This window comes from Myxocyprinus asiaticus, chromosome 15, assembly GCF_019703515.2.
Source record: "Myxocyprinus asiaticus isolate MX2 ecotype Aquarium Trade chromosome 15, UBuf_Myxa_2, whole genome shotgun sequence".
NCBI lineage: Eukaryota > Metazoa > Chordata > Actinopteri > Cypriniformes > Catostomidae > Myxocyprinus > Myxocyprinus asiaticus.
In genome coordinates, this window is record NC_059358.1 from 32653816 (window position 1) to 32666965 (window position 13150).

The window sequence follows — 13150 nt, forward strand, 5'->3', positions numbered from 1 at the left end:
CCATTTTAAAAATAACAATAGCACTAATATAATAATAATATTTTTTTATTATTATTGCACGTGCTTTTTTCTTTTTTTTAATGCTACACCAAGAACGATAATCCCCTCGTATCCTGTTCTAATTCTGGCAGTTATTGTGAGGTGCGGCCATCCAGACCTCGATCTTCAGATTTCTCGACATTAATGCTGAATCTGGGGCGTCCAGCTTCAGGCATCAATCTCGCGTCAGACTGCGCTGCTGTCAACAAAGAGCGCGCAGCTCTCTACCCCACCGCGCGACAGTCCTGTAGCGGCACCTGCTACTCTTCTTCGATTGGCCTCAATCCACGTCCATTTGGCCAAGCCTCGCCCATTCCACTCGCTTCATTGGTCATTCTGCCCTGTCGATCTTATTATCACGAAAATGATTGGCTGTCAAGTGAGAATCTGCCAGTACAAAGGCGTGTCCTTTCTGCCCTATTCACTGGGCGGGTTTAAAAGGATTCTCCGGACTTTGATTGGCTGCCATTTTCTTTAAGGCGGGACTTTGAGCGTCAGTCCCAAACGCTATTGGTCAATAGTGAGGAAGCTTCTGTGCTGCGGTGAAGTCCTCCGCGTGCCCTCACTTCGCTATACTGTATATTTTATTCCCAGTGTGAATGAGTTTGCGGCTTCACGGGAGCGCTGTAATGTGAAAAGCCGCATTTGCACTATTTATACTCACACACTGAAAAGAAAAACAAGAGGGCACCCTTCCTTTCATCTCACTGCTCTAGTCATATCCAGAGTGTGGATTAACACATTTAAGGTAAGACACGCGTTGTCTTGTATTATGTCCATTATTCTGCGCCGTGCGCGTGATCGTGTTTCAGCGGCTTTAAAAGGCCTCGAAATAAAGCCGAAAATGACACCGGAGAGGGAAAGTCCCCCTAAAAGCGTGTACAGGAGACCTGCACAAAAATGCATTATAGAAAACAGTTACATGCTGGAAGATTGACAGGCATATGCTGTAATACAACGTTTTATAAATTATGCATTAAGTGTTTCCTAACTGCACGTTCTTTAGGATGTCGTACCGCAGTTAAATGCCTTTATTTAGTTGGTCATTATTAACTATATCGACATCTCATTTTTATATAGAAATATAGAAATATAGTAATCACCGTTAAAGGGTGTTTCCCCTGAGCCATCTTAAGAATGTATAGCTAAACGGTGCATGCGGTCTACACCTTAACCTATTGTATGGTATATTAGCCGCGCATTTCACAGCTGCTGCTGCTCTACGTGTTTGCCACATATAGTCTTTTACTACTTCATTGTAAGTCTTCTATTATTGAAATAGATACGCTTTGAAACCACCGCGTTACGCAGAGCAGATACAGACAGTCACCCTGCCCGGCCACCGGCACGATGACACAAGATGTGTCTCAAAACCTAGTGAACTGCCTACCTAGGCAGCATTTTGAAGCATCATGTGCGCATTCTCACAGCTCGGAACGCGCTTATAATACCCAATACGTTTCAAGCAGTATTAATAATGTTACCATGGTAACAGAAGAAGAAAACGGGCTTTGTTTTTTCCGCGTAAGGGGCCGTTTAGACCGAATGTGTTCTTGCGCTAAAATACGAATGGAAAACAACGCTAGTGTCTCGAGACGCGTTTTAAAAAAGCAGAAGTTGTTTTTAGCTAGACGCGCCGTCTAAAAAACACGATCGCAACGGTCAAAGTCGTCCGTCTTGCGCATAATTACGTATGAAAGCGATTAAAAACAGCGCGACAGGACGCTGAAACGCGTCGGTGTGAACGACCCCTAAAGTGGTGTTCCTCGAAATTATGGGCTGCAGGAGTGAAGGAAAAATCAAGACACATACACTATGTTGATTCTTTTTCATTTAGCATTTTCTGTTCATGTGTATGCTTATCTCACTATTTAGGAAAAAAATTTAAAAAAAAATAAATAAACGAAAGATCAGCATTATGCTTCCCTTATTTGTCTGTGAGAGAGGAAGAAAGAGAATAGACCCTCATATATAGACTGTCATATTTCTCAAACACAAGCCCCTCCACACACTCAAGACAGGTTCAGCTCTTCTCAGTAATTTGAGTCACTGAGTGTGTATCTCGTAATCACTGTGACAGTGAAGTTTTTGATGGGTAAGGGGTGCCACCCGTGCCCCTTGCTTTAATGAACACACTCACATGCATACCATCATTGCGTATACTGTAAATACTGAAAAAAGAGGTAACCTGCAATTGTTACTTCAATGATGTATTTCTAATTGATCTAATCTAACCCATTAAATGGGTTTCGTTAGTGTAACCAACGTTGTCAAGTTGATTTAGACAAATTAAATAACATTTTTGACTTGAATTAAACCAGTTAATTTTACGCCACAGGGTCAGAAATGTACTTTTCCATTAAGGGGCAATATTTGCCCTCTGGATTTGATTTTCAGAGACATTTTGTACCTTTTTATTGGCCATTTTTTCCAAAAAAAAAAAAAAAAAAAAAAAAAAAAGATATATATATATATATATATATATATATATATATATATATATATATATATATATATATATATATATATATGTTAGATTTAGAATGTATTACCTCTAGCCCTCTACCATTATTGCTGTCAGGTAGTTTTAGCAAGTCTTAACTTGCTAACTGACACACAGGGTCTAAAATTAATCAAAATATTATTAAACTCATTATAATATTACGAATTATAAAAATATTAATATATATATATATATATATATATATATATATATATATATATATATATATATATATATATATATATATAAATCTTGCCATAAAACTGAGTTTTAGTTAGTTTTATTCAAATGTATTTTTTCCTTATTACTGTGGAATTATTTAGCCGTTTTATCCTTGTAAATCAGTGAAAAACAGCACAGTTTATTCATTTAGTAAATAAACCTCTCTGCACTAAATTCTGCATCTCTCAGAAAAAGTAAGATACATCGTCATCATTTTGTTCCACACATATTCTTTTGGTGGCTTAATCTGAGGAATATTTCACATGTATCTCATGGAGTTCTGGAGGGGAAAAAACTTTAGGCATCAGACATAAATATCTGATGGTATAAAAATGGTAAACTGTAAATGGTAAATACAAAATGGATCATCAAAGTGGTACATTTTCCACTGAGGTAAAAGATGTTTAGTTGCTCAAGTCTTGGCAGATGTTTCCTTTAACAAACAGTTTGATTTGAATCATGCACGTCACTTTATTTTGCAAGGGTGATATTGTTGTTCTCACAGTTCAGTGAGAAGCATGTAATGATGCAGTTGCTAATAATGTTTCCGGCTAACTGGTGAATATTTCAGTTTTTATTTACTTGGTAAAGGAAATTTTTTCTTGCATTTGTCGCATGTCGAGTGTTAATTTTGGACCCTGTTTTCATTGATATAGTATCTAATGAATATTTACATAAGTAGTTACGATGACACGTATGGCTGACTTTTCTTCTGAAACTCGTAAATTATCTGCTGCATCTCACTCTTTCTCCATTCCTTTCTTTTTTGAACATCCATTCTCAGGTTTATTTCTGTAGATACATTAATGGACTAAGTAGTAACGTCCATGACGTGTACTTAGTTTGCACCGCGCAGTGGCTGATGTACCAGACCACTTTTGTTGCGTTGAGAGTAGGGAGGGAGTTGCTAACACTGGAGGAGACAAGGCAGATTATAGGGGGAACTCCCCATCTTTACGAATGGAAAAGAGAGTCTTACAATGTTTTATTCCTACCAATAGCATGTTATTACTAAATATAACGTTTTCATGATAAAACGTGGGATAGTCTTTCTGTGGGCCCCCCTCCAGTGAGGGCCCATGTTACTCAGGTCCACCATTACCCCTGGTCTGATGCCCTTGATGTTACCACATGAACCACATCTTTAAGTTATCTAACAAACACTTTTTTTACAGTGTGCTGCAGGCATTTATGCCTAATACATCTTACCAGTGATATATTCAGTATTGGGTTCTTTTGTTTTCTTCTTTTTATTCTCATGAGTCTCATGAGGTTACAGCAAGATGACATTACAGTAGCTTGTAATGTAATCTAAAATGAACTATTTTACAATGACAAAGCAGGTTAAATATACAGTATAACAGCCTGATCCTGTTTGCAAAACGAAATTACGTGCCTTGCAGTGGCGGTTCTAGCTTGTATGGTGCCCTGGGCGAACCCCGCCTTCAGCTGCCCAAGTCGCCCATGCCTAAATCCGCCACTGGTGTCTTGTTACACGTTTGACTGCAGTTTCCCAGTGAAATGTCCAACGGTGGCCTCGAAACAACATTCTTCAGAGTCCATACTCCAACACTCCATCAGGTTAGCTACCGTGGAAGCTAATCACGTTATAATAAGTGTGTAAATGTAGGTGAGTCTGTAATACAATTGTTAAAATATATAATTTTTCAAATTATGCGTTATAGTAAGTGTTTCAATATCATAACATAGCAGTTTGTGAGTAAAAGTGTGAAAAATAAATGTTTTTAAAGTCATAATCAGCCGTTGTAGTCGTGATTTGTGTGAAAGTGATTAAAAGGCACAGTTGTCATAGCGCCTCTAGTGTTAATTTCACCTAAAATTTGCAGCGAAATGTTGAATTCTGTATGTTAAAGTCAGTTTGCAAAAATGTATTTATAGTAACGTTCATTCTAAGAGACTAGGTTGATATATAAAAATATCAGTTCTCACTTTAAATATATCTTGTAAAAATTATATGTCAGTATTTTCAAAGCTGTGTTTTATATTATGGTGGGCATGAATGGAATGGAATGATGATTGAGAGATATATCTCAAAAGTCTGTTGTATCATATTTGATACAGATGAAGTCAGAAGTTTACATACACTTAGGTTGAAGTCATTAAAACTAATTTTTTAACCACTCCACAGATTTAATATTAGCAAACTATAGTTTTGGCAAGTCGTTTAGGACATCTACTTTGTGCATGACACAAGTTATTTTTCCAACAATTGTTTACAGACAGATTGTTTCACTTTTAATTGACTGTATCACAATTCCAGTGGGTCAGAAATATACATATACAAAGTTAACTGTGCCTTTAAGCAGCTTGGAAAATTCCAGAAAATGATGTCAAGCCTTTAGACATTTAGCCAGTTAGCTTCTGACAGGAGGTGTACTGAATTGGAGGTACCTGTGGATGTATTTAAGGCCTACCTTCAAACTCAGTGCCTCTTATGCTTGAATCAAAAGAAATCAGCTAAGACCTCAGAAAAAAAAAAAAAATTGTGGACCTCCTCAGGTTTGGTTCATCATTGGGAGCAGTTTCCAAACACCTGAAGGTACCACGTTCATCTGTACATACAATAGTACGCAAGTATAAACACCATGGGACCACGCAGCCATCATACTGCTCAGGAACGAGACGCATTCTGTCTCCTGGAGATGAACGTAGTTTGGTGCAAAAAGAGCAAATAAATCACAGAACAACAGCAAAGAACCCTGTGAAGATGCTGGAGGAAACAGGTAGACAAGTATCTATATCCACAGTAAAACAAGTCCTATATCGACATAACCTGAAAGGCTGCTCAGCAAGGAAGAACCCAATGCCCCAAAACTGCCATAAAAAAAGCCAGACTACAGTTTGCAAGTGCACATGGAGAGAAAGATCTTACTTTTTGGAGAAATTTCCTCTGTTCTGATGAAACAAAAATTGAACTTTTTGGCCGTAATGACCATCGTTATGTTTAGAGGAAAAAGGGTGAGGCTTGCAAGTTGAAGAACACCATCCCAACCATGAAGCATGGGGGTGGCAACATCATGTTGTGGGGGCACTTTGCTGCATGAGGGACTGGTGCACTTTACAAAATAGATGGTATCATGAGGATGGAAAATTATGTGGATATTTTGAAGCAACATCTCAAGACATCAGCCAGGAAGTTAAAGCTTGGTCGCAAATGGGTCTTCCAAATAGACAATGACCCCAAGCATAGCTATAAAGTTGTAGCAAAATGGCTTAAGGACAACGAAGTCAAGGTATTGGAGTGGCCATCACAAATCCCTGACCTCAGTCCGATAGAAAATTTGTGGGCAGAACTGAAAAAGCGTGTGCGAGCAAGGAGGCCTACAAACCTGACTCAGTAACACCAGTTCTGTCTGGAGGAATGGATCAAAATTCCAGCAACTTATTGTGAGAAGCTTGTGGAAGGCTACCCAAAATGTTTGACCCAAGTTAAAAAATGTAAAGGCAATGCTACCAAATACTAACAAAGTGTATGTAAACTTCTGACCCACTGGGAATGTGATGAAAGAAATAAAAGCTGAAATAAGTAACTCTCTCTACTATTATTCTGACATTTCACATTCTTATTATAAAGTAGTGAGCCTAACTGACCTAAGACAGGCAATGTATTCTACGATTAAATGTCAGGACTTGTGAAAAACTGTGTTTAAATGTATTTGGATAAGGTGTATGTACATTTCTGACTTCAATTGTACATGCATTTTAACATGATTTTTCTATAAAATAATGAATGCAATTTTAACCAAGCGCACGTTGCTTCAGTTCAGCAAATGCTAATTTTTAAATATCAGTAACATCATAAATTATATTGTTACTGTTACTTTATCAAAATCAGCAAAGATTTCTCAGCAAAAATATATGTGCATGACGTTTATCATTGGGAGGACTTATCCCCCTTTATGGTGGTTATGACTTTGTATCATACACAGGGATAATTTACCAGAAATGTTCCCCACCTCCCCATAATGCAATAATGTAGAACGGCCCGTCTGAAAGTATGTATACCACTTTAGTCAAAGGCATAATGTAGAATGGCCTGTTTTTCCATGTAAGGTTATGTGTGTAGACCTCATTCCCACTCTTTTCTTTCTGGCCTGGTTGTCACTTCACTGATCCATCAAATTCAGAACATGTACATTGTCCTTCTATCCTCTCCAGAAATACACTACATGCTTGCACTGAAGCACATTCACACACAGAGAAACACAGATGCACCAAACACACAGATAAAAAAACAACAACAAAAAAACCCGCATACTTTATGTATTCACACAGTCAGATTTGAACAGCTTATGCACATATGCACACACTCTCACTCTCATCTACATACTGTTTGCTGAGGTTGACTTGCTCAATTTGGCCATCCGTTAGTATAACTGCAGTATTAAATGTCACATTACTGTAATCCTCTCCCGATTTCTCTCTCTAACGCTCTCTGTCTGTCGATTTGTCTCTCACAATCACTCTTTATTTCCCTGTAGCACCTCTGTGATTGATGGACTGCCTGATTGCCTCAGTCGTGTGATATTATTCTGATATTATTGAGAACATTATGATAATGGTTATGATTATATTAAGGGTAATGATCTGTCTCTCTGCTGTGTTTTCTCCTTGAACAGTTACAAAATAGGGCCTACTCTTAAAAAATGAAGATGTTTTTCTTTTTCAACAAATAGTCAGCAAAAGGATGTGCTTAAAGGAATAGTTCACCCAAAAAGGATAATTCTCTCATCATTTACTCACCCTTATTACTTATATTACCTAGTGAAAAAGAGTTACATTTTGGTCTGTTTCTCACCTCAGACTGATCGTATCGCTTCAGAAGGCATGGATTAAACCACTCAAGTATTATGCTGCCATTTTTGGAGCTTGAAAGTTTGGACCCCATTGACTTGTGTGGAAAAAAACACCTCATATCTCCTCCAAAATATCTTAGAAAGTCAAACGAGTTTGAGATGGCATAAAGGTGAGCAAATGATAAGACAGTTTTAATTTTTGGGTAAACAATTCCTTTGATCATTACTGCATAGTTCACCCAAAAATGACAATTCTGTCATCATTAATTCACTTTTATGTTGTTCCAAAGCTGTTATGTCTGTCTTTCTTCCGTGAAACACCAGGCAAGATTTAGCAGAATGTTTAGGTCTCACTGCCTCAGTCCCCTTTCACTTTCATTGTATGGAAAAAAAAGATCAGCATTTCAGAATTTCTCCTTTTGTGTTCCATGGAAGAAAGTCAATAGCAATAAGTAATAGACAAAATGTAGGACTAAAATAAAAATAGATAATTTAAATAAATTATCCTAAATTAAACTGTCACACAGTAGAGGCTAGCTATTGTCACCAAACACATATTTCACATAAATTAAAGGAAAGTATTTGATTGAAATTTTCTTACAATAACTTCAGTAACAGGGTTGAAGCTTAAGAATGACAAATGTAGTCAACACAATTGGATTTTTTGATTATTTACACGTCTTCCTGCCATGCTGTAAAAAGGGTCAATGCTTGTTATTTCTTGGGTGTCAAAATTTAAAGAAATGTTAAATTGATTTGTAATTGAGGGGAAACCATGCAGTAACAGAGTTGCTCTTAAATTATGTGACACTACTAAATATATTGTGTTAGGTAATTCAAATGTTATTAATGAAAAATAGTTTTTACTACAATTAATTAAATGTCAAATAAATAGTTTATGACAAAATGATGACATTGTTGTACAGTATGATTTTAATTGTTGTATGATTGTAATAGTACAATTGAGAATGTAAAAACCTCTGAGGTGGGCCGAAAATCATTATTTTAAGGGGGTGAGGGTGTTGGGTGAATGTGCCAGCTACAACTTTTCTCTCTCTCTCTTTCTGCTACACAGTGCTACAACCATGTCCAAGCCAGCGGGGGGCGGTGCTAATGATGTCACCCGCTTCCTCTCTACGGGGGCGGGGCCTGGGTCACCAACCTCTACGTTCTCTGCCTCCAGCCAAGCTGATTGGGCGGTTAAGAGGCTTGTCTGGGTGCCTTCAGAGAAACATGGGTTTGAGGTAAGATGGGCAGTGAGAGGGAATTTCCTGTCTAACTGGAGTATTTGTCCACCTTTTTTTTTCATTGTGTTCTTGTATCTTTTCACCCAAGGTTCTTACTTGTAAAGTAAAATCATTGGGGCAATTTGACATATTAGACGCCTTTTGACTTTGTTGGGGTGCTTGACTCACGTCACTGTTTCTGTTGCTCATAGTTGAGGTCAGGGGTTTGAACAAACTCATCCTGCATGTTTAGCAATGCCCTGGCAACCACCCAGAACACTCTAGCAACCACGGTGATACCCTGGCAACCATCCAGAGCCCCCTAGAATACCTACAAGACAACATCATTAAGTCATGTGCACCCCACCCACGTGGCTGAATCAGGCCTTGAGTACTTTGATATGACACACTATGAATAGCACAATACACTTGTTGCTGCAGTGGTTGATAAATGCTAAACGGCACTGCAATGCAAATCTAGGCCTCGTTATAATGTGTCCCATGTTGAGATTCAGAATGTGACTGGCAGTGAGAGAGAGTGAGAGAAAGATCTCAGTACTTCCTGTTAGATGTCATTCTCTCTCTCTCTCTCTCTCTCTCTCTCTCTCTCTCTTTCTCAATGTCTCAGAATATCTATTTCTGTTTCTCAACCCCTGACACACTCCCCCTCAGACTCTCTGTCTCCATCAAACATGAATGTATTCTCTGTTTCCTGCAAAGCAAGTGTGTTTGGGTGTGTGTGTATGTGTGTGTGTGTGTGAATGAGAGAGTGAAAGAGGGAGTCAGTGCCCTGTCGAAGAACATTAAAGACCCCAATGAAATCTGTCAAAGGGACATTCACTAACATGTGACTTGCAGTGTCAAAGCAACCAGAAGTCAATAATTTTCAATAAGAGTTGGCGATTACTGGCGACATGAGCGACAGCAACCATTGATGAATCAACAGAGTTGAGCCGAGTTCAACTTTATAAAAATGAGTAGTGAGAAAATGCAGCAACTACCAATGGAAGTGCAGACAGTGACCAGGTAGGAATGCCAACTCGAAACCAACAGCACTTGGCGACCTCCAGCGTTTAATCGCTAAATCGTTTTAATCTTTATGCTAGTTTATTCCTAAAAGCTGACAAAATTAACTTTGAGCAGAAATGTAAAATTTACAGTCTTTCTTTTCCAGGAAAATGGACCGAAAATTTTGATGACTCATCTTTGCACTCACAAATTTTTGTCCAATAGAAAGCTCTCTAGAATGAGAATGTTAGGGTTAAGCCTAATTTATACTATGGAAAACCTAAAGCAGCACTACATGTGCGGACCTCCGCTTTTAATTCCGGGAACGAGGAGGAGCAAAAACAAGCCAGTTATTCCCTCCGTAAAACCATAAGAGCAGCAAAACATCAGGTACAAGGAAAAAGTGGAGGCACCGTTCAACACCAGCAATACTAGAAGCTTGTGGCAGGGAATCAGGAACATCACAGACTTCAAAAAGAATAGACAAAACACTGCCGCCTCTCTTCCGGATGAGCTTAACATGTCTACGTTCACTTTGAGGTGAACAACACCACCATCGTGGAGAGAGCTCCCGCGGCCAACACAGCAGAGGTTAGTTCACTTACTGTATCTGTAGCGGATGTAACCCGATTGCTCAAAAGGTGAACATGTGTAAGGCCGTAGGTCCAGACAGCATCCCGTGTCGCGTCCTCAGAGCATGCGCGAGCTAACTAGCGGGTGTTTTCACAGACATTTTCAACCTCTCCCTACCCCTGTCTACAGTTCCTACATGCTTCGAAATGTCCACCATTGTGCCTGTACTGAAGCAAACTAAAATCACCTGCTTAAATGACGGGGTCCTGTTGCTCTGACTCCCATAATCAGCAAATGCTTTGAGAGACTAATCAGGGATCACATTTGCTCTTTGCTGCCTGCCTCTCTGGATCCTCTACAGTTTGCTTACCGTGGCAACCGCTCCACTGATGATGCCATCGCTTTCACTCTACACTCTCCCACCTGAACAAAAGGAACACATATGTGAGAATGCTGTTTGTAGACTACAATTCAGCATTCAACACCATAGTGCCCTCCGAGCTTGACAATAAGCTCCGGGCTCTGGGCTTGAACAACCTGCTGTGCCGCTGTGTCCTGCCAGGTGGTCAGAATGGGCAGCAACATCTCTACTCCTCTGACCCTCAACACTGGAGCTCTGCAGGGCTGCATTCTCAGCCCACTCCTGTACTCTCTCTACACCCACGACTGCATGGCCACACACAGCTCCAACGTCATCGTCAAGTTTGCAGATGACACAACGGTGGTATGCCTGATCACTGATGATGACGAAATGGCCTACAAAGGGGAGGTGCGTTCCCTAACATGCTGGTGCCAGGAAAACAACCTCTCTCACAACGTTGACAAGACCAAGGAGCTTGTGGTGGGCTTCAGGAGACTGGACAAAGAACACAGGCCCATCACTGTTGATGGAACACCGGTGGAGAGGTTCAGCAGCTTCGAATCCCTGAGTTCACATCTCTGATGACTTCACATGGTCCGTCCACACAGAGGCCGTAGTGAAGAAGACGAATGAGGAAGTTTGGGATGAGTCACAACATCCTCAGATCGGTCTACACATGCAATGTGGAGAGCATTCTGACTGGCTGCATCACCGTCTGGTATGGGAACAGTAATTCTCTCAACCGCAAAGCACTGCAGAGGGTAGTACGAACATCCCAGCATATCATTGGAGGTAAGCTTCCCTCCCTCCAGGACATCTATACAAGGTGATGTGTAAGGAAAGCACAGAGGATCATCAGAGACGCCAACCATCCAAGCCATGGACTGCTATTACTGCTACCATCTCGCAGATGGTACCGCAGCATCAGGGCATGCACCAGCTATATATAGATATCACATCTATCATTATTAATATCTACCCTTTCATACACATCTGAGAATTAATGGCAACACAATAGTATATGCCAAACACCGCTGCACGTTATGTATACTATGTATTCTGTGCATGTATACTGTGCTTAATTCAATTCAGTGCAATTGCCGCTAACTGTTCAGTTTATATATTGTGTAATATGTATTGTGTAACATGCAAACTGTGTAAACATCTGTGTATTGTTATTCTGTATAGTGTTATATTGTTATTCTCTTTACTGTTATATTGTAATTCTGTACATTGTTATTGTGTTGAGTGTACTTATAGTGTACTTATACTTATTGTATTTGCATGTATGGCTGCAATGTCTAGACCACGCACATAAGCTTTTCACACATCATTTCAGTCTTTGTAGAGTTTGTGTTGCAAATCATGTAAAAAAGTATACTTCTGCACAATCTCTGACAGGCAGGCTTCAAAGTTTTAATTTTAACGACAGTAACCTTCTCCTCAGCTGGCACACACGACTGTAAATAAAAAATGTCACATCCAAACCACACACACGATTAGTTTTAACCAGTCATCAACGCTCTTCGACCAGCCGAGTTCTCCTAGGTCAAGAATTTCACAGATGTGCGCGAACAGGAGAAATATCACTAAACGAATACATTGACAGGACATAAAGATCACTGCATTTCGCCATCATTTGAAGGCGAACTAAGCGAAGCGTGTTCGCCCAGTAAGTATAAATTAGCCTATGAGAATGACAATGTCCCTCCCCCTGAGACCACCTGCCTCTAACTTGCAAAAGCACTCTCAATATGGCTTGAGTCCTACTAGAGTTTTTTCATACTGATGTCAGACATTTGACATCAGGGAATATGACTGCAATAATGGATTACTGGTCAGACGAGTAGCAAAATGACGGAAACGCTGTTCACAGTGACACATCGGCTGCAAATGTGGAGTTGATACTATGTGTTTCATTAAAGGCACTAGACAATGAATGCTTTCATTCTGTCTCCATCTTTCATGTTTTTCTCTGTCTCTCCTGCCGTCAGTCTGCAAGTGTGCGTGAGGAGCGGGGTGACGAGGTGGAGGTGGAGCTAACGGACAGTGGGCGTAAACTGACACTTTCGAGGGAGGAGCTCCAGCGGATGAACCCGCCCCGTTTCAGTAAAGTTGAAGACATGGCCGATCTCACATGCCTCAACGAGGCCTCTGTCTTACACAACCTACGAGAGAGATACTATTCAGGACTGATATATGTGAGTGTGTTTTCCCCTCTGGACAAGCTTTGGTTTTGAGTTCTTCCCCACATGTATTAAAGGAACAGGTCTCCCAAAAATGAATATTTTGTCATTATTTACTCACTCTCATGTCATTGCAGTCCTGTATGACTTACTTTCTTCTATTGAACACAAAAGCTGTATTTTTGGAGAATATCTTGGTCACTCTTTTCTATGTA

At 39.8% G+C, this 13150-nt stretch overlaps 1 protein-coding gene across 2 annotated transcripts in view; it reads left to right on the top strand.

The window, feature by feature from the left end:
* Positions 1-643: 643 nt before the first annotated feature.
* myh14 (myosin, heavy chain 14, non-muscle) overlaps positions 644-13150 on the top strand; it is a 56583-nt gene continuing 44076 nt past the window's right edge. For both annotated transcript variants that reach the window (XM_051718914.1, XM_051718915.1), the window contains exons 1-3: positions 644-787; positions 8657-8825; positions 12744-12950. In XM_051718914.1, coding sequence (XP_051574874.1) covers positions 8667-8825; positions 12744-12950 — 366 coding nt within the window. In that variant the 5' untranslated portion in view covers positions 644-787; positions 8657-8666. The remainder of the gene's footprint in view (positions 788-8656; positions 8826-12743; positions 12951-13150) is intronic.